Raw genomic sequence first — 20515 nt, 5'->3', positions numbered from 1 at the left:
AGTCGGCTGCCCTATAGCAGGCCGACTGCTGATGTGGGGGCATATAAATAGGCCCCCAGTCCCCATACCATTTGTGTATCATACCCGGGATTTTCATGTGTATATAGAGCAGAGTTACACGCCTATTTCTCTCTCTTGTGCTGTATTTTTTCTGCATGCGTTTTGCTCTTGTGTTCCCAGATCTGGTCATCATCTCCGCTGCGTATTCTGACAAATTTTCCAGTGGCTAGGTAAAGCAAGCCTGAAGGACACTTCATTGATCTTGTCAGTCACTTTGAAGGGTCCATAATATTGAGTAGAAAGCTTTGGATATGATCCCTCTCGTCCTAGCCTCTTCCGAAGCCTAGTTTTCTCAAATTTCAGTAATACGCAATCACCTTCCTTGACTTGCATGTATCTTCTATGCTTGTCAGCAGCCCTTTTATGCGTATCTTGTGACCTTGCAATGGCTGTCCGCACCTGAGCAAAGGCTACATCCAAGTCACGCACATACTCATCAACTGCAAAAATCTCATCCTTTGTACGATTGGCGATTTCAGGTGTGTGATATATGGCTAGAAGGTGCCTTGGATTATCCCATAAGTGGAAGCATGGGAAGTTGAAGAGCCATATATAGGCTAGAGTGGCACCTTGTCAAAATCATCTCGTCCGGCCGGTGTTTTGGGAGGCAGCTCACCGAGAGATGGAAGCCCGATGGAGGGATGCTGCGATGCCCGTTGGGGGTGTTTGTGGTGCTCGATGGTGATGCGTCTCCTACGTGCGTTAGTCTTCCGCTGCACAATCTGACATGGTATCAGAGCCCGAGCGTGTGTGGTCGTGGGCAGCTCAGGCGTGTGTGGTCGTGGGCGACCCCCTCGCGCCTCGATGGCTTGCGGAGCTCGAATCGAGGGAGGGTGTTGGAAGGTTGGCGATTTCGAGCGTGTAATCTATGGCTCTCCTCCGGCTAGTGTTTTGGGAGACAGCTCACCGGGAGATGGGAGCCCGGTGGAGGGATGCTGCAATGCCCGTTGGGGGTGTTCGTGGAGCTCGATGGTGATGCGTCTCCTACATGCGTTAGTCTTCCGCTGTGCATTCTGACATGGTATCAGAGCCCGGGCATGTGTGGTCCTAGGCGGCTCAGGCGTGTGTGGTCCTGGGCAACCCCCTCGCACCTCGGTGGCTTGCGGAGCTTGAATCGAGGGGGGGTGTTGGAAGGTTGGCGATTTCGAGCGTGTGATCTATGGCTAGAAGGTGCCTTGGATTATCCCATAAGTGGAAGCATGGGAAGTTGAAGAGCCATATATAGGCTAGAGTGGCACCTTGTCATAATCATCTCCTCCGGCCGGTGTTTTGGGAGGCAGCTCACCGGGAGATGGAAGCCCGATGGAGGGATGCTGCAGTCCCCGTTGGGGGTGTTCGTGGTGCTCGATGGTGATGCGTCTCCTACGTACGTTAGTCTTCCGCTGCGCATTCTGACAGCAAAGGCTACATCCAAGTCACACACATACTCATCGGTTGCAAAAATCTCATCCTTTGTACGAAGGATGGGTGGTAAGACCACTCTGCCATAAATAATCTCAAACGGGACCTTTCCCGTGGAGGCATGAACTGTGTTGTTGTAGGCAAACTCTACAAGTGGAAGATACTCTTTTGATCTGCCACATAACACTTCAACAAATCCAACACGGGTGAATTTACAACTTCACTTTGGCCATCCGTTTGGGGATGATAAGCTGATGCAAACTCAAGTTCAGTGCCCATGTTATCAAATAAAGCCCTCCAGAAGAGGCTCGTAGTCCTGGGATCTCTATCTCCAACAATGGACTTAGGCATACCATGATGCTTGAAGATGTTAGCAAGACAAAGCGTCACCATATGATCAACTTTAATGGTTTTCTTGACGGGCAAGAAGTGAGCTTGCTTGCTAAACCTGTCCACAATGCTCCAAATAGCATCATTCCCATGCTGGGATCTAGGCAAGTCCATAATAAAGTCCATAGTAATACTTTCCCATTGCTGCGAGGGAATAGGCAATGGCTGAAGCAAACCTGGAGGCTTTTGCCTATCAAATTTCACCTTTTGGCAAGTAAGACATGCACGTACATATGCATCAATGTCTTTATGCATGCTTGGCCAAAAGAAATCTCTCTCAATCATGCGTGTAGTAGGCATGATACCTCGATGACAAGCATAAGGTGGAGCGTGACATTCCTCCATAAACTTTGGACGCATTTCCTTCACCACACATATGCAATTATCCTTCATAAGATAACCCTCTTTGATCACATAAGAGGCATGTGAGTGACCAGCCATCAAATCAGTCCATATATGGCAAAAATCAGCATCCAAATGATACAAATCTCGCATGGCAGATAAGTCCCCATGAGAGGCCACTGAAACTGCAGCCACATAAGGCCTCCTGGATAATGCATCTGCCACCACATTTTTCTTTCCTGGAGTATGTACAATCTAAAAATGAAACATGGAAAGAAAGATTGCCATTCTCATCTGCTTCTCCGAAAGCTTTGTTTGAGATAGAAAGTATCTCAAGCTTTAATGATCTGTCTTGACTATAAATTCAGTCCCAAGAAGATAATGTTTCCATATCTTTAAGACATGAATTACAGCCAGGAGCTCTTTCTCATAGATATCCATATGAAGCTCGGCATCATGCAATCGACGACTCTCATATGCAACTGCATAACCTTCTTGATTTAGGACAGCCCCTATACAATCGCCACAAGCATCACATTCCACTATGAATGACCTTTGCAAGTCGGGAACAATCAATACGGGTCCACATATGATAGCATTCTTGAGTTGCAAGAAGGCATCCTGCTCCTTTGGGGTCCATTTAAAAGTGGCTTTCTTCTTCGTGAGATCATGTAGAGACGTGGCAATCATGGCAAAATGCCTTATGAAGCACCTATAATATGAACATAAACCCAAAAAACTACGTACTTGATGTACATTTTGAAACTCTGGCCAATTCCGAATGGTTTCAATCTTGGCAAGATCCATTCTTACACCATTCTTGGATACAATGTGACCCAAATAGTGTATCTCTAAAAGAAAGAACTCACTTTTCTTAGCATTAATGAAGAGTTTATGCTTCCGCAACTCTTCAAACACTGTGGCCAAATGAGTCCTATGCTCCTCCTCATTTTTGGAGGAAACCAAGATGTCATCAAAGAATACACCTGTGAATTTTCGATGGGGTCGGAATATCCTATCCATCATACGATTGAATGTGGTTGGGGCATTGGTGAGACCAAAGGGCATCACCAAAAATTCATACAATCCAAAAGCTATCCTAAATGCAGTTTTGTGGACATCCTGTGGCACCACTCGTATCTGGTGATAACCACTCTTCAAATCAATACGGCTGAAACAAGCCGAGCCATCAAGCTTATCCAGAATGTCATCAATACGCGGGATTGGAAATCTATTCTTGATGGTAAGCTTATTTAGAGCTCTATAATCCACACACATGCGGAATGATCGCTCTTTCTTTTGAACAAGAAGCACGGGAGAGTAATAAGGTGAGAAACTTGGCTGAACCAAACCTTTCTCCAAAAGCTCATTAACCTACTTCATGATCTCTTCTTGTTGTACGGCACTCACACGATATGCAAGTTTGTTAGGTGGAGAACTACCTGGCACAAGATCTATGCGATGATCCTCGGGCCTTTGAGGAGGTAGTTCACCTGGCAATGCATCAACAAAAGAATCTTTGTATGCATGAAGAAAATTCAGCCTATCTTGAGTCAAAACATCCACATTTTCATGACTTGGTTCAATGCTATCACGAACAAAAACCAAGTACGCAGAAAGACTCTTTTTCGTTGCTTTATTAATCTGGATATAAGATACAACTGGGATAGAATCCCCTTCCTTGCCAGCATCAATAACATGCATGCGGCCTCTATGCATAAAGGAAATCCTATTTGTCTTGTACTCTTTGCGGGGCTCAAACCTATGGTGCCATGGCTTGCCAAGCAATACATCACATCCATTAAGTGGTGCAACCAAGAAATGCTCATGATCAAGGTAACCCTGAATATGTATGCGCAACTTCCCAATAAGTGGGGTAACCTGCACCTCTTTACCAACAAAGGCAGCTTCTGCTTCAATTTGAGACGCCATGTCCTCAACCTCAATGCCCAAGGCGACTGCCATCTGAATAGAGATGAAGTTATCTATTGCACAATCATCAAACATAAATAGAGCAGGCTAATCCTTGTTTTGACCCCATACTTTGCATACCATCCTCTCTTTACCATCATGCTTCGTGTTTCCCTGCACATCGGGAACTGCATGCACATTTGCCTTGGGTTGCTTGTCCTCATGCTTTTGTTTGCGGTTGGGGCATTGTCTAAACATGTGCTCTTTGCTGCCACAAGGAAAGCATTTCCCCTCCTTAGCATATTGCTCCCTTTGCTCAGGGTCAAGCCAAATTTGTTCTTCTTTGGCCCATGATCCTTGGATGAGGTATTTTCAGCTTTACCTCCCTTCTGGACATCTCGGATTCTGGACATCTCGGAAGCTCCTTTTAGGTGACTGTCCACCTTTTCGCAAGTTTGGGACAGCCTTCTCTTTGCCCTTGGAACCACCTTGATCTTGCTTGATTTTGAGCACCAATTGCTCCGTAGCAAGAGCAGATGCTCTAAGCTGCTGAAGAGTGTGTTTCGGGTGTAATTCAATGCCCAAACGATAGGCTGGTTGCAACCTGGAACGAAACTTCCTCTTTCTTTCATCCTCAAAGAGTTGCATAAAGAGAGTTACCTCAAGCAACACTTTCCAAAACTTATTGACATACTGCTGCATACTTTCATTATCTTTTCGCTCAAGTCTATCCCACTTTTTTTGGTCAAAGTTTGCTCCGCATTAGGAGAAAAGAATTGGGCATAAAATCTGTCCTTAAACTCTTTCCAAGTGCAAATGGGATCTTTGGCGGTCTTTTCAGTGATCCACCAATGGGCAGCTGTCCCCTTCAAGAACATGCTTGCATGACGAATTTTGGACTTCTCAATGAAGTCCTCATCACTAAAAGCAATGTCAAACTGTGCCACAAAAGCTAGCACCTTAGAGGCATCATACTCTCCATGAAAGGCATCAAATTTCACAGACTTGTCCCCTGCCTTGAACTCCTTGAGCTTCTTGGGATGTGGTACATGTTCTTCTCTTTTTCTCTTCCCCTTATCCAACGGGGCAACCCTCTCTGCATGGGCTTCATGGGCAACCAAAGATGTTTCAAAAGGTACGGTGGCATGTGCATTATGAATCTGTGGCCCCGATGCATGTGACCTCCCCAAATGATGCAATGTCTCACCACGAGACAACTCAATGGGCAAAATCTTTCGGCTTGCATGCCGACCACTGTCTCCATGATGTACATTCTTGGAGTCCAAATGGCCTTGAGCATGCATAAATCTGTTTCCTCCTGTGCCATGAGGAGTGGATGCATGGCGAGAGGTGACCGAAACTTCTTCTTTATGCAAGTATGATCTCAACCTTTGAGAGGCTGGGTCTCCATGCTGCAAACGGGGTGGATTCTTAAACATAAGCTGTCAATCCTCTCCCTCTTTAAGGTCACCCTTGCGGATAAGATAAGAGAGTGCCAGCTCCCTTGGCTTCTTGCCCACCTCTCGAGCCATAGACTCAAAGTCATGTCCACCATCGCATCAGCTTTCTTGGCTTCTATGACACTTTGTACATGGGGGTCCTCATGCAAGAATTTCAGCTCTTGCTCTTTTGCCTGCAAGAGCCTCTTCATGTGCTCCAACTCAGCCCTCAATGCATTGGGCTCTTCCTCGTGCATGGGTTCTTTACCACGTGATGGTTGTCCCATGTATGCACTGTCATGGACTCTCTCAAGAGGCTTATGCCTTCCATGCAATGCATCGAAATCCCGTGAAGCACTTGATTGGCCCCTCGAATTCGGCACTTCCAATGGGTTGCCCTGGCTGTCCATTGAATTAAGTGTTCATGCTTGCTTCCGATCTCAAAACTCCGTGTCTCCTCTTGAGAAAGAGAGACGACCGGGCTCTGATACCAATGCGACCGCTCCCTACAAGAGGCCTACAGATCGGAAGACAATATACACATATTTAGAACACTTAATCTAATTATTATTAATCAATGAAAACAACATCAGCAACACAAACATTGGAAACACTAAAACAAAATACAAATGAAATCAACACTGGGGCCGGAAAGCCCCCCCCCTCCCTCAATACTTATTGTATTTCTTGGAGTATTTATATTTGTACAAGTGTCATGGGCCTGAAAAGGCCAGATTCCTCCATTAGGGAGTGCAAACAACCAAACAGATCTGGTTCAAACCGATGAAGAAAGTGTTGGTCGGAGTAGCCTCAAATCACAGGCTTGTTCCAACCTTCACTAGGTGTACACTTGCCTTTCACTGGTCTTCCAGGACCGTGCACAAACGGGCACGCCCGTACTAACGCAAGCAACAGTGTACACCGCGGAGGGAATGTTTCCCGGTGCTCCCAATTAAGCTTTGTACTTGGTTTTTCCTCGTACTCTCTTGACCTTCACTCGCTTCTGTATAAATGAGGATACGGTCAGGGCAATCATGGGAGAAACCTCTTCTCACTGATCTTCTAGAGTGTATGCAACTGGAGAAGAACTTACCTACACAAAGCTTGAAATAAAAACATTTAACTTAAATTATTATCTGAATTTGAAATATAATATTGAAATAAATACCTGGCATGGATTTTAATTCAAATTTCAGTAATGAAGACCATTTCCCTTGTATTGTACTCCAAAAGAGAAGCTTTAGCTACTGTAAACAAAGCAACCAGTAGGTACACAAGCAAGTACAACAGATACTTATGCGCAACCAGCAGGTGCAGCAGGTACTGTCAGGTACACGTGGGCAGGTATAGCACGTATTGATGGGTACACGTGGGCAGCCAGCCAGCAAGTACAACAGGTACTGATGGGCACACGTGGGCAGCCAGCAGGTACAGCAGGTACTGATGGGCAGCCAGCAAGTACAGCAACGTGGGAAGTAGGCGACTGTATTCAGGTGTAGAGAAGGCATGAAGGAGCAGGTACACCAGCGTAAGAGAGGTGGGCGCATTCAGACGTGGAGAGAGAGAGAGCCCGACTACAACCAGGCGTGGAGAAGGCAAGAGGTGCCACCAATCCACACGTGGGTTCTTTCCAAAAGAATTCCATGCAGGGATTTTAATTAACTTATCATCTTTGCCCCCCTCCCCCCCCTCATAAGCAAATGTCCACCCACTATTAAAAATGGGTGTGAACACTATACCTTATAAATATTAAGGTTCACTCTAGTTAATGGATTTTACCATTTTAAAAGGCCAAAACAAAAAATACTTACCACCTGTTCACATGCCACACCACCAAGTCAGCAAACAGCACTCCACGGTACACTGGGGGCGTCCCCGTCCAGTGTACTGATGTCGTGTGCACGCTAGAGGGGGCAAGCAGATTGGCAAGCTAGAGTATGATATGTTGTGGGCGGACATGTGCTTTTTGGTCCACTATTGATAGCGTGTGCCTTTTGGGCATTCCTTCCCTATTTATTGGGGGGGGGGGTACCAGTTGGGCACACACCGATGGATGGAGCACAATAGTGCAAAGCGCGTGGAGCAATAGCACCATCGCGCAAGAGGCCGACGTCCTTGGGGGACAACCCCAGGTGGTAGAGGACACCGGACGAGGACGATGGCATGGCACTCACGAGAGCATGACGCTCTAGCTCGTGGCTCGGTGGGGACAGCCAAGTCTTGTGGGCTTGCCCACGACTGTCATGGTTGGGTGGCGAGTATGCTGGCACCCAGATATGTTTCTTCCGCTTTGCCTTCTAGGGTTAGGGTTTGTTGCTTTGTCTTGCTTTTCAAGGCTGTTTTGCAGATTTCCCTCTCGGAGAGATCTCGGGATTTGACAGTGGTATCAGCGCCTCTCCGGGAGGAAGATGCAAGCGGGACACCTTCGGGTGAGTTCTTTCTATGTTTCCTGCAACGTACATGTGTAGGTTTATTGCAAGATAAAGAAAGAGAGAGAGAGAGAAAGCTGGCGGGTGTGGAAGAAAAAGCACCATGGATGCACGTGGTTTTTATGCCGTGGTTGCTGTTTTTTTTTTTTTTACGCCATGTTTGCCCGTGATGGCTGCATGTAGAGCTCCTCGCGATTCGTGTGACATGAACTGTCCTCGATTTGTTGCTGCGTTGCTTTTGCTCGCATGACTGTGGGCGGGTTGGTGGCATGGTGGCCGGCCTAGTTGTGGCCAGCCAACCTTGTGTGGCCAGCAGCCAGCCCACGGCTGCCCACGGCTATGTGGCTGGGCTGCAAGGCGGCCAAAGGCCAACCCGCAAGGCGGCCATGTTTCGGCCTGTGGGTGGCCAGCCCAAGGCGCACAGGGCAGCCAGGCGACGCAAGCAGGCCGAGGTGATGGGCGCAGCCAGATCTGGAGGGGATTCCCCTCTCTCTATGGCGCAGGTACACAGTCAAGAAAGCAGGCGAGTTGCTTTCTTAGGCAACAGTTTGTTTTTTTTTTAGCGAGGGTTTTTTAAAAAACTCACCTGGCCATTAAGAAGAAGGATTTTATTTTTTTTAAGCAAGGGTTTTTTTTTTAACTCACCTGGCTTTTCTTTCCCTTGTCTTGCAAAAGTTTGGACTGTTCTTCACAGATTTGGGGGTTGAGTTTTGACTTTCATCTCAAGGTGAAACAAGACAAGCTTGTGTATGGAATAAAAGGTGTACTTGCACAACTCGATGCACATGCTTTGTCGTATCCTTGAATTGAACCTCCATGTTAACAGGGTATGCGTTCTTACCAGACACATGCTATATATGGAACGATAGTAGAAGCATAGTACTGTATCTTGTTTTGCTCGTATACGAAGTTGTTCTTGGTACACACAGGAGTTTCTACCCCAAGAATTTTGTGGACATACACACACAAGTTAAGAAATGTTCATTATCAAGGTAGCCCTGGATATGTATGCGCAACTTCCCTATCAACGGGGTAACCTACACCTCTTTACCAACAAATGCAGCTTCGACTTCAATCTGAGGTCCCATGTTCTCAACCTCAATACCCAATGCAACTGCCATTCGCATAGAGATGAAGTTATCGGTTGCACAGTCATCAAACATGAACAAGGCGGGCTGATCCTTGATTTGTCCCCAAGCCTTGCATACCATCCGCTCTTTTGCATCATGACTTGTATTTCCTTGCACATCAGGACCTGCATGTACATTAGCCTTGGTCTGCTTGTCCTCGTGCTTAGGTTTGCGGTCAGGACACTATCTAAACATGTGGTCTTTGCTACCACAAGAAAAACATTTTCCCTCCTTGGCATATTGCTCTCGTTGCTACGGGGTCAAGCCGAATTTGTTCTTCTTTGGGCCCGGATCTTTAGATGAGGTATTTTCAGCTCTACCTCCCTTGTGGGTCTCCCGAAAGTTCTTTTTAGGTGGCTGTCCACCTCTTTGCAGATTTGGGACAGCCTTGTCTTTCCCCTTTGAACCGCCTTGATCCTGCTTAATTTTGAGCACCAAGTGCTCCGTAGCAAGAGCAGAAGCTGTGAGCTGTTGCAAAGTATGTTTCGGGTGCAATTCAATGCCCGAACGATATGCTGGTTTGCAGTCCGGGGCGAAACTTCCTCTTTCTTTCATCCTCCGTGATTTGCATAAAAGGAGTTACCTCCAGCAACACTTTCCAGAACTTGTTGACATACTGTTGCACACTTTCATTATCTCTTTGCTCAAGTCTATCCCACTTTTGAGTGAGAGTTTGCTCCGCATTTGGTGGGAAAAACTGAGCATAGAATCGGTCCTTAAATTCCTTCCAGGTGCTAATGGGGTCCTTGGTGATCTTTTCAGTGAGCAACGGTCCCTTTTAAAAACATGCTAGCATGGTGTACTTTTGACTTCTCAGTGAAGTCCTCATCGCTAAAAGCAATGTCAAACTGTGCCACAAATGCTAACACTTTGGAAGCATCATGCTCTCCATGAAAAACATCAAACTTAACAGATTTGTCACCTGCTTTACATTCCTTGAGATTTCTAGCATGAGACTCATGGTCTTCTCTTTTTCTTTTCTCCTTATCCAACGGGGCAGCCCTATCTGCATGGGCATGAGTGGCAGTCTGGTAATGGCCACTTAAGTGTGGATACGCTGCAGGTGCGGGCTTTCCGGGACCAGATGGTGGATAGCTTGCCAGTAGATGGCAACAATTGGCAGGAACTTTCCAGTACTGATGTTGGTAGTTCTTGTGTTCGTCAGTCAGAGGAAGCTGAACAGGTCACTTATGCTCTGATGTCTCGTAGTGTTCGGGACATAGAGCCTCCAGTAGATGAGGATGTTCTTTCCACGGCGACCTTTCGGAAAGCCAGGCAGGTGGCAGGTGCTTACTTGCAGAAGGAGGTGGTTTCTCCAGGCTTTGTGGTTCCGGATTCAGAGGGGGTGGTTGACAGGTTTCATCAGGTTTCCAGGACTTGTTTGTGCACCGTAACAGGTGTTGATCCTTGTGAGCAGTGTGATGCCTTTTTGACTCAGAAGCTGTATGGTTCATTGATCTGGTTGATGGACACTAGATTGGACGGGAGCTTCCTGATGAGGCAGTTGAGCTCATGGTTGCAGATGTCTCTTTGGGAGGCAGGATTGCGTTTCCTGTGGTTTCTGCGGCATGCGAAGGATCGTGGACTCTTGTACACAGGAGGGGGATTGTTGGATGGAGTCCGACTCCGCGGTTGGAGTGACTCAGTTTGGGGAGGAGATCCGGACACGAGGGGATCTACTTCAGGCCCAGGAGCAGTTTTCCGGAGCAGTTGGAGACAGTCATCTTTTGCCTTGTCGAGAACAGAGGCAGAGTACCGGGCTGTTTGTGATGCTGTTTGTGAGGTGATGAAGATGCAGAGGTTGCATGGCAGGTTTGGACTTCCACTGGTGGAACCCATGGTCATCCAGAGGCACTTTGTTCGTGAACAGATCGTTGCTGATGATATCTTGCTGGAGTTTTGTTCGACGGAGGACAGTACGGTGGACCTCTTCACGAAGTCGCTATCTCAGGATTTGCTCAGGCGGCACCCCAGCTCCCAGTGGTTGGTTACACAGCCAGGAGCTGAGAGGGGGTGTTAGAAGTCATCTCCTAGATTTATACACCAGGGCCTTTGTTGTGGGTGTGCCCGCCCTTATGAGGTGTTTTATCATTTTTCCCCACACTCCGTATTTTTCCCCTATTTTTCCCATTTTTTCTGTGGCTTGGGAGGCAATCTAGTAGTGGCAGGTGGACCCAGAGCCTGGCCGACTGCATCTGTGACATGGCCGACTGCACTGTATGAGTCGTGGGACTCCTCTGCTGCTTCCCAAACCACTTGGCCTGTTGCTTTGTCCCGGAGAGCAACAAAATGCTCATCAAACTCCACCCGTACGCCAGTCTTGCAAACCTGATGCACTGACAACAGATGAAAACCAAGTGCCGGAACATACAACACCTGGGAGGAATGCTTCGCCCCTCTGCCATCGGGAACTATCTCCATCCTGCCCTCACTGTGAACTGGGATAGAGGACGTATCCCCAGTAAGAATATGACCAGAAAGCCTGCAGAGATCCTGTAAACCGGAACGGGAAGGAGTCATGTGCCTGGAAGCACCACTATCGAGAATCCACTCCCGAGTATCCGTTGCGGAGAGTCCTCCAATCTCCTCCCTGCCTGAAGAAAATGAAGCATCGGTGTCCATCACCTCCAGGTGCACAAAAGCCGGAGTCTTCATGATTGCTGCTGAGGAATCTTCACCCTTCTCGGTCTTCCGCTTGGGACACTACCTCCAATAGTGGCCTTTCTCGCCACAATCATGATAGGTCCTCTCTGCCTTCAGTTTCTCGCGGTCAGCGTCGGACTTCTTCTCAAAAGACTTCTCCGATGAAGCCTTCCCTTTGCCCGAGTTACGGCCTTTCGACCGTTGGCCAGTTAAGGCCTCCGAACCTCCATCCTGAGGAGGGTTCATGAATCGTTCCTCCCGGTCCAGGACCATGGGCACAAGCTCCTCCCACGTGATGGTGCTGAGCCTGCCACTGGTAATCAAAGACGAGTAAAATGCTGAGTACGAAGAGGGCAAATGTGACAGCAACGTTATAGCCATGTCCTCTGACGATATCTCCTTCCCAGCCTGAAGAACTTCCTGTTGAAGAGCCTGCAGCTTGTTAATATGCTCCCGTATCGTTGACGACTTTGCAAGGCTCATAACCCGCATCTCTACTTCCAAGGAAATCCTCTTCATCGGCGATACCCTATTGTAAAGTGAGGCCAAATGCTGCCATATACCTCTGGCCAGCGTCATGTGCTTTACATGATTGATTACCTGTGGTGTGCAGTTGAGGAAAATAAACGAACGGACCCTGGCGTTGACACGATCCCACATCTGTGTCTGGGCCTCCCGGTCCTTTCGGGTCGACGGTAACTCCCCTTCCTCTACTTCCGGCCGTGGAACACCAACAACGACGAAATCAGCGAGGTCGTAAGACTCCAGAACAAATTCCATCATAACCTTCCATATGCCGTAGTTGCTCCCATCCAACTGACGGTCCACCGGGAACGTGGGGAGTGTCGGGATCTTCACATGTCTCTCGGCCATCTCTAACAGATCTGCCATTGCGGGGATGTACTCTGAAAAGGGTGGGTGGGTGGGAACAAAGAAGAACTAAAACCTGCAAGTGGCTGTCCAGCAAATCAGCCCGCCTTCCTCTTGCTTCTCCTCTTCCCGAACAGTCCAAAAGAGTCCACCAATCAGCCACAAAACAGTCCCCCTCTTGCTCACACAAATCCCAAGACCTATCTAGAGCCTAGGGCTCTGATACCATGTCAGAATACGCAGCGGAGATGATGACCAGATCTGCGAACACAAGAGCAAAAACGCAGGCAGAAAAACAGCACAAGAGAGAGAGAGATGTAGGCGTGTAACTCTGCTCTATATACACAAGAAGATCCCGAGAAATGATACAATCAGTGGTATGGGGCTGGGGCCTATATATATGCCCCCACATCAGCAGTCGGCCTGCTGTAGGGCAGCCGACTGGACACAGAAATCCTCCACGACTGATAAATACAGTCGGCCAGCAGCAGAGGAGTCCCACGACTCATACAGTGCAGTCGGCCATGTCACAGATGCAGTCCGCCAGGCTCTGGGTCCACCTGCCACTACTAGACTACCTCCCAAGCCACAAAAAAAATGGAAAAAATAGGGAAAAAATACGGAGTGTGGGGAAAAATGATAAAACACCTCATAAGGGCGGGCACACCCACAACAAAGGCCCTGGTGTATAAATCTAGACAAGAGATGACTTCTAACAGTTTCATGAGGCACGGTGGCATGTGCTCCACGAACTTGAGAATCAGATGCACGTGACTTTCCTGCATAAGGCAATGTCTCTTCATGAGACAACTCAGAAGGCAAAATTCTTCTAGTGAGAGACCTGTCACCCCTACCATGGGATACATGTCTTGAATGCATGTGACTTTCATGCCCTCCATGAGCACTAGCATACATATACCTGTCAGGCTTTGTGCCTTGTGGAGAAGATGCATGACGAGAGGTGACTGTCACCTCTTCCTTTTGCATAAAAGACCTCAACCTTTGAGATGCGGGATCTCCATGCTTCAAGCGAGGTGGATTTCTGAATTTCAGCTCTCCATCGTCCCCCTCTTTGATGTCACCTTTGCGGAGGAGGTAGGCAAGTGCCAACTCCCTTGGCTTCTTGCCCACTTCCCGTGCCATGGACTCAAAAGTTACATCTACCATTACATCAGCTTTCCTTCCTTCAATGGCACTTTGCACATGGGGATCTTCATGCAAAAATTTTAGCTCTTGCTCGTGTCTGCAAAAGCTTTCTCATATGTTCCATTTCAGCCCTCATTGCATCAGGCTCTTCTTCTAGCATGACTGTCTTTCCTTGAGATAGTTGACCCTTTGATTCACTATCATTAACCCTTTCAAGGGGCTTGTGCCTTCCTCGCTAAGCATCAGAACCACGAGAGGGCACTAGATGGACCCCTCGAATTAGGCACTTCCAAAGGGTTGCCTTGGCTGTCCATTGTGTTAAGTGTGCTAGAAGCAGGGTGTCCAATACACAGGTTCGTTTCCCCACTAAGAAGAGGGAAACAACCGTGCTCTGATACCAATGAAACCGATCCCGTCAAGTGGGAAAGACTCCGTTGGACACCCACACGCATAATAGCACAACTTAATATCACAATTTGAAATGGACAACTTAATGACAACTTGAAATTGAAATGAAATGAAATGAGATAGATGGACACCAGCACTGGGGCCGGAACGGGCCGACCCCCCCCCCCCAATATATAATATATTATTGGGAGTAGTTAACAAATACAATGCTCCATGGGTTCCAAGAACCAGATGATGTCCATGGACAAATGAATACAGTACCAAACAAAAGGCTCGAAGTAGATGTTCGAAGCAGAGCGAACACTTGAGCCGTCCAGTCTCGGCAATTCGCGGAGAGCGCCCCACTGGTGTTCCAGGACCACGCACAAACAGGCGCTCCCGTACTAACGCCTGGCTCTCCAGATCTCAGCACCTTTGGACCGTGGTTCTCCAAGAGCTTGGACCAGATGTATCTGTCTGTGTGCAGCCATGAGTGGGGGACACCAAGACACAGCAGCCTGTCGAAGAGAACGAGAAAGAGCTACCTCTGTTGAAGATATAGCCACTTGAAGAAGGAAGACGTCGCCTATGGGAAGGAGGCACAACCGCCTACAAAGGAGAATAGCCACCTGCTGTGTAGAATACAGCCACCTTCTTGTGGGGAAGGAAGAGGCGTAGTAGCCGCAACAGCCCACTAGAGATGGAGAAGTAGCCGCCAGTTTGCAGAGCATAGCCGCCGGCCGCCTAGCTGTAGGAACACAACAGCTAGAGAATGAATACACAGCCGCCTGCTGTGGTTGGCAGTACAGCCTGTATGGCTGCCTGACTGGAGGCGCACACACAGCCGCCTGCTGTGGTGGGCAGCGCAGTCTGCTTGGCTGCCAGTCTGGAGGCGCGCACACAGCCTATGTGGTCGCCTGGCTGGAGAAGTATACACAGCTGCCTGCAGGATAGGCAGCGCAACGCCTGGCTGGAGAAGTACACACAGCTGCCTGCAGAATAGGCAGCCTACGCAGCATACAGTCGATTGTATGAAGAGTAGCGCAGCAGTAATTGTACAGTCGCCGCCTGGTTATACAAATACGCAGCAGCCTGAGATGGAGCAAAAACGCAGCCTGAAGTGATGCAGCTGCCTGAGGGATGGTAGAAACGATCGCCGGTTTGCTCTCCCCACGAAGGGTGGTCGCCACTATTTTTAAGGTGTTGGAGAGGGAGTTGCACGACCAGAGTTGGCTGGCTCCCCATGTTTGCATGTGGGCGGCCAGTTCCATGGTGGTGTGGGTAGGTGACCATGCACCCACCCCCACACACACACAAGTCAAGTGTGGCTCCCCACCTTGGCCCCTAAGTGGGTGCCCAAAGTCGGTGCCCACTTTTAAGTGTATGTGAACATACAACCTTATAAAACAAAGGGTTAGAAATAAAATTATTAAACCAACATGTGCAATACACTTACCACTTGTTCACACGCAACAAAACTCGTCCGAAGACAGAGCAAACTTCACGACTCACTGGCAGGCGTCCCCGCTCAGTAAGTGACACGTCAAACAGGCAAACACAAAAATACAAGTCATGCGAAAACAGTTTCAAACATGCAGAACATGAGTGCATGTGCAAATAGTATCATGGACATATCTCCCGTTCATGGAACAAGTACAAAATATCTGTCGGCACAAAAATGGCACAACGTAAAACATAAATCCTGGTCTTCCTATGGAGTGACAATCCCATAGGTAAGACACAGTTCCAGGCACGAGCCTCCCTATGGAGTGACAGTCCCATAGGCAAGACACGGCACGAATACTAGCTCTTCCATGGCGTGACAATCCCATGGATAGAACACAGTCCAGGTCATACACGGGTGGCACCAGTCTGGCTCCCGTCCATACGACACCTTCCTGCTAACACACGGGTGGCACCAGTCTGGCTCCCGCCCATGTCAAGCAAAAATACTGGCCTCTTCACATGAGACACCGGCCTGGCCTCAAGTGAACGAGACACAAAACTGGAGATGGACCAAATGGTCGGCCAATTGGTGACATCTTCTGAGAAGAAGCCCGATTCAGACCGTGAGAAACTGAAGGCCAAGCGGACCTGTAACGATTGTAGCGAGAAAGGCCACTATTGGAGGAAGTGTCCCGAGTGGAATAACGGAAAGAGTGTTCAGCTGCTGCAAAGACTCCAACCTTTGTGCACTTGGAGATTTTGGACACATATACTTCATCTTCTTCGAGCGAGGAGGCAGCTGGCTTCACCGCCAGGGATACTCGGGAATGGATTCTTGATAGTGGTGCTTCCAGGCACATGACTCCTTCCCGTGATTTCTTACAAGATCTTAAACGACAGTCAGGTTGCATTTTCATTGGCGACAATTCCACCATATCGATTCACAGTGAGGGCCGGATGGAGATCATTCCCGATGGCAGAGGGGAAAAGCATTCCTCTCGTGTTCTCTATGACCCCACACTTGGTTTTCATCTGTTGTCAGTGCATGAGGTTTGCAAGACTGGCTTCCGGGTGGAGTTTGAGGAGCATTATGTTGCTCTACGGGACAAAGAGACAGGCCAGGTTGTTTGGGAGGGCGGAGTGGAGAACAGTATTAACAAACTCTCCGCACTTTCCTCTCTTACAGGCTCTCAAATTGATGACTTGTGGCACGTTCCTCTCTTACAGGCTCTCACATTGGTGACTTGTGGCACTTTCGGTTTGGCCACTTGAATGTGGATGCGCTGCGGCGAGCTTTCCGGGACCAGATGGTGGTTGGCTTGCCAGATGTTAGCAGCAGGCAAGGACGCTGTAGTTCTTGCATTCGTGGTAAGCAGCACAAGGAATCTTTTCCGAAGCAGGCTTCCAGGCGGGCTTCGAAACCTTTGGAGTTGGTACACACTAACTTGTGTGGACCTATGCAGACGCCATCCTTGGAAGGTTCTTTGTATTTTATGCTGCTGCTTGATGATTGTGGCAGATTCACTTGGGTTTATTTCCTTTCTCAAAAGAACCAAGCTTTTGCTCGGTTCAAGGAGTGGCATGTGATGGTGGAGAAAGAGTCTCGCTTGCAGATAAAGACTCTTAGGGCTAACAAAGGAGGAGAGTTTTCTTCCAATGCATTTGTGCGGTTTTGTACGAAACATGGCATCAAGCGGGAGCTGGCCAATACAGGTTCGCCTTCAGAGAATGGAGTAGTTGAGCGTAAGAACAGGACTGTGGTGGAGATGGCGAGGACGATGTTGGAGCATTGTGATCTTCCTCGTCCACTTTGGGGAGAGGCTGTGGCTACGGCTATCCATATCCTCAACCGTTCTCCGACGACTTCAATACCGAATATGACTCCCTTTGAGGCGTATTTTGGCAGGAAACCAAATGTCTCCCATTTCCGTGTGTTTAGGAGTGATGCATATGTTCACATTCCAAAGAAGCAGAGGGGGAAGCTTGACTCAAAATCCCAAAAGCTTGTTTTGGTGGGATATAACTCTCTTTCCAAGGGATACAAATTGTATGATCCGGAGAGGAACGAGGTTGTCGTTAGCAGAGATGTGGTTTTTCATGAGCATGTTCCAGTTTCCACTGTTGATGAGCCGCCACTTCTTGGAGACCCAGATGATTCTGATGATGATTCCCAGTCAATTGTTCTAGCTGGACAGCCTCAGTCAGTTGAGGAGGTTGGGCCCGCCACTGGGGATGAGCCCCCGCAGCAACAAGAGGCTCCGCGTTCGGTTCGAGTACTCAGGTGGTTGTTAGACACTCTTCGGGAGTCAGGTGTTACGGAGCTTCCCTCTGAATGGACCACAGAGGACGGACCTCGAAGATCGCATAGAGTTCCTGACAAAAGTCATTCAGCGGAGCTCTTACAGGTAAACTATGCTTTGATGTCTCGTATAATGCGGAACAAAGAGCCCACTTCCATCAAGGAAGCCCTTGCACAAGATACTTGGAGGAAAGCCATGCAGGTGGAACTGGATGCCATAGAGAAGAATAAAACTTGGGAGTTGGTTCCGAGGCCGTCAAAACGGTCTGTCAACAGTGTCAAGTGGGTCTTTAAGACCAAGTATACGTCAAATGGGTCGGTGGACAAACACAAAGCCAGACTTGTGGCGCGCTGGTGCATTTTTCATTTTCTTGTGCGCCCACAAAAAGCAACCCCTCTTGGCCACATTTTTTTTGAAAAAGCCATGTACATACATGCTTTTCCAAAAAACACACAAGTACCCCTAAAAAATCTTTTTACTAAAATAGGGCTTCTATGCTTTTTTTCGTTCTCCATTTTTTCTTTTTCCAGGAAGGCTTCTATGCTTTTTTATGCCCCTGCATATGCGATTTCTGTAGCGCTTCCCTTCTACCTCTTCTACAAGCGATCCTAAATGATGAGCAGCCCTGCCCTCCTACAGCCATCACTTCCGTACGGGCCATATCAGCTTGTACAGCTACCACACCTGTTACACAGGGCTGCCGACTACGCATAGATGTGTCGCTGCTGCATAAAAGATGGCACGTTGTGTGTGTGTGTGTGTGTGTGTGTGAACGCGCGCGCGCCGCGCGTGTGCGCGTGTGTGGGCTTCTAGAAGATATGGGCTTGGTATGCATCATAGGCCACTATGGAGAAAGCTCAGAGATATGATGCATCCTCTCGAACAAGTGCCCCCTTTAGATCCGCATAATAGAATGCATGATTGGCTTTCCAACATCTCGATGGAAGTCGATTATGATTGCATACGATTACCGTAGGCTCCATGTACCGCCATTTACTTCAATAGCCAGGGATACAAGAGCATGCGAATCACTTATGGGTTCTAAATAAACCTCAAAATTGGTGGAAGAAATGCTTGCAATGTATATAGAAAAATGGTCTTCCACTCAAACAAAGAATGTTTCTATGGAGATGTTTGACCGAAACGTTGCCGGTTTCTAATATTCTTGTGAAACGTGGTATTGCATCTGATAGATGTTGTAGATGTCATAGTCACATTGAGACTGTGCCACATCTGTTATGGCATCCAGACAATTCTTGGCACATCTAGCTGATGATCTCGGTGCTCGTTTCCCTCATAGAAGATGCACCAAGAACTTTTGGCTTTTTGCTGTGGGCAATCCGGGATTACAAGTTAACGCTACATTCTTTTCTTGGGTTAGATTTTGGGCACTTTGGACAATATGGCAAATGCGCAATGCTAGTAGCTACCATGTTCAATCAGCCAGACTTTGCTCCTTATCCCCTTTTCAGAGTGCATCTTCGACAATCACTCCATGACCATGACAACCTTCGAATGGAGCAATTTTCTCTTGCCCAGTTTGAGCTGTTTTTCCAATGCTTCTGAGTTAATCCCACTACCTTGGGATCAATAAACATCCATGGCATAGAACCAACCATAAATACACAGCCACACAACCATGACAAGGAGTCAACATGCTCCTGTTCCACAATCTGCCCTCATTTTACACACACACACACACACACACACACAATTATACATACATATACACACACATAATATCTACATAAACACACAAACATGCATAAATATGCATATATACATACATATGCATACACGGTACACCCACATATATATATCATAAAATGTAGTTTTTCTGCTGGAAAAAGGTTTTGCAAAAGAAGCCCAAGCAGAATTCTACTTTTACTTAGGATCATCGTCCCACCCCAGAAACAAAGTAAGAAGCAGAAGCGCAGACCTCTCTAGAGGAGGCAACTCCTCGAACAAGGCGTCTAAGGGCATATTGGACGGCTGGGGTGCAGCTGTGGAGACCGTCATCTTCTGCGGGTGCGCCCAAAAGCACTTCTTCTGCGGCCTGATGATAATTATTACTAGGACGATGGTGGTCGTGCTCGTCCTTGTGGGCGTGGCCACCTTCCCCTTTGTGGGCGTGGTCGACTTTCTCCTGCTGCTGCAGCAGGTCCCGGACCAGCGCCACCGACGCCTCCTCCCTCACAGACGCGTCCCGTGAGGCTAGCTTCCAGTAGAGCTCCATTGCTGCTGCTGCTGCTGAGCTAAATTTTAAGATGTGAACAAATTGCCCCAAAGGGATTCAAACGTCTTCGGTTAGGGGTCTTCAAACTGTGGACAAATGCCTTTTCCATAATTTCAAGTAAGGGCGTTTGAGTCCGTGATAAAAATGACCACCCTCGTAGTCATGTTTTATAGTGCCCACAATCTAGCAAGCGTGACACTCATTGTTGTTGATGAGTCCCTAATAAAAATCACCACCCTTGTAGTCATGTTTTATAGTAGCAAGTGTGGCCTATCATCGTATTTATGGAATACATACAGGTATGCATCTCATGTACTTCCCTTTCTATCTCTTTTATTGCCTACCTGTAGTTTTTTGTAAATGAGAAAGGGCATTCACAATCTAT

General features: G+C 47.9%; 1 protein-coding gene across 2 annotated transcripts in view; it reads right to left on the bottom strand.

Annotated features, from left to right (window-relative positions):
• The window catches only part of LOC147619663 (DNA polymerase V family), a 110598-nt gene extending 90327 nt beyond the window's left edge, over window positions 1–20271 (bottom strand). Inside the window, exon 1 of one of the 2 annotated variants that reach the window (XM_086773349.1) lies at window positions 19834–20271. In XM_086773349.1, the coding sequence (XP_086629475.1) occupies window positions 19834–20130 (297 nt within the window). In that variant the 5' untranslated portion in view covers window positions 20131–20271. The remainder of the gene's footprint in view (window positions 1–19833) is intronic. The other variant, XM_086773351.1, reaches the window with a different exon arrangement.
• Window positions 20272–20515: the final 244 nt, after the last annotated feature.

The sequence above is a fragment of the Cibotium barometz genome, chromosome 33, assembly GCF_041138505.1.
Source record: "Cibotium barometz isolate CiBa-2024 chromosome 33, ASM4113850v1, whole genome shotgun sequence".
Lineage (NCBI taxonomy): Eukaryota > Viridiplantae > Streptophyta > Polypodiopsida > Cyatheales > Cibotiaceae > Cibotium > Cibotium barometz.
The sequence above is the reverse complement of the archived record's forward strand: the minus strand, read 5'-3'. Positions and strand labels throughout refer to the sequence as shown.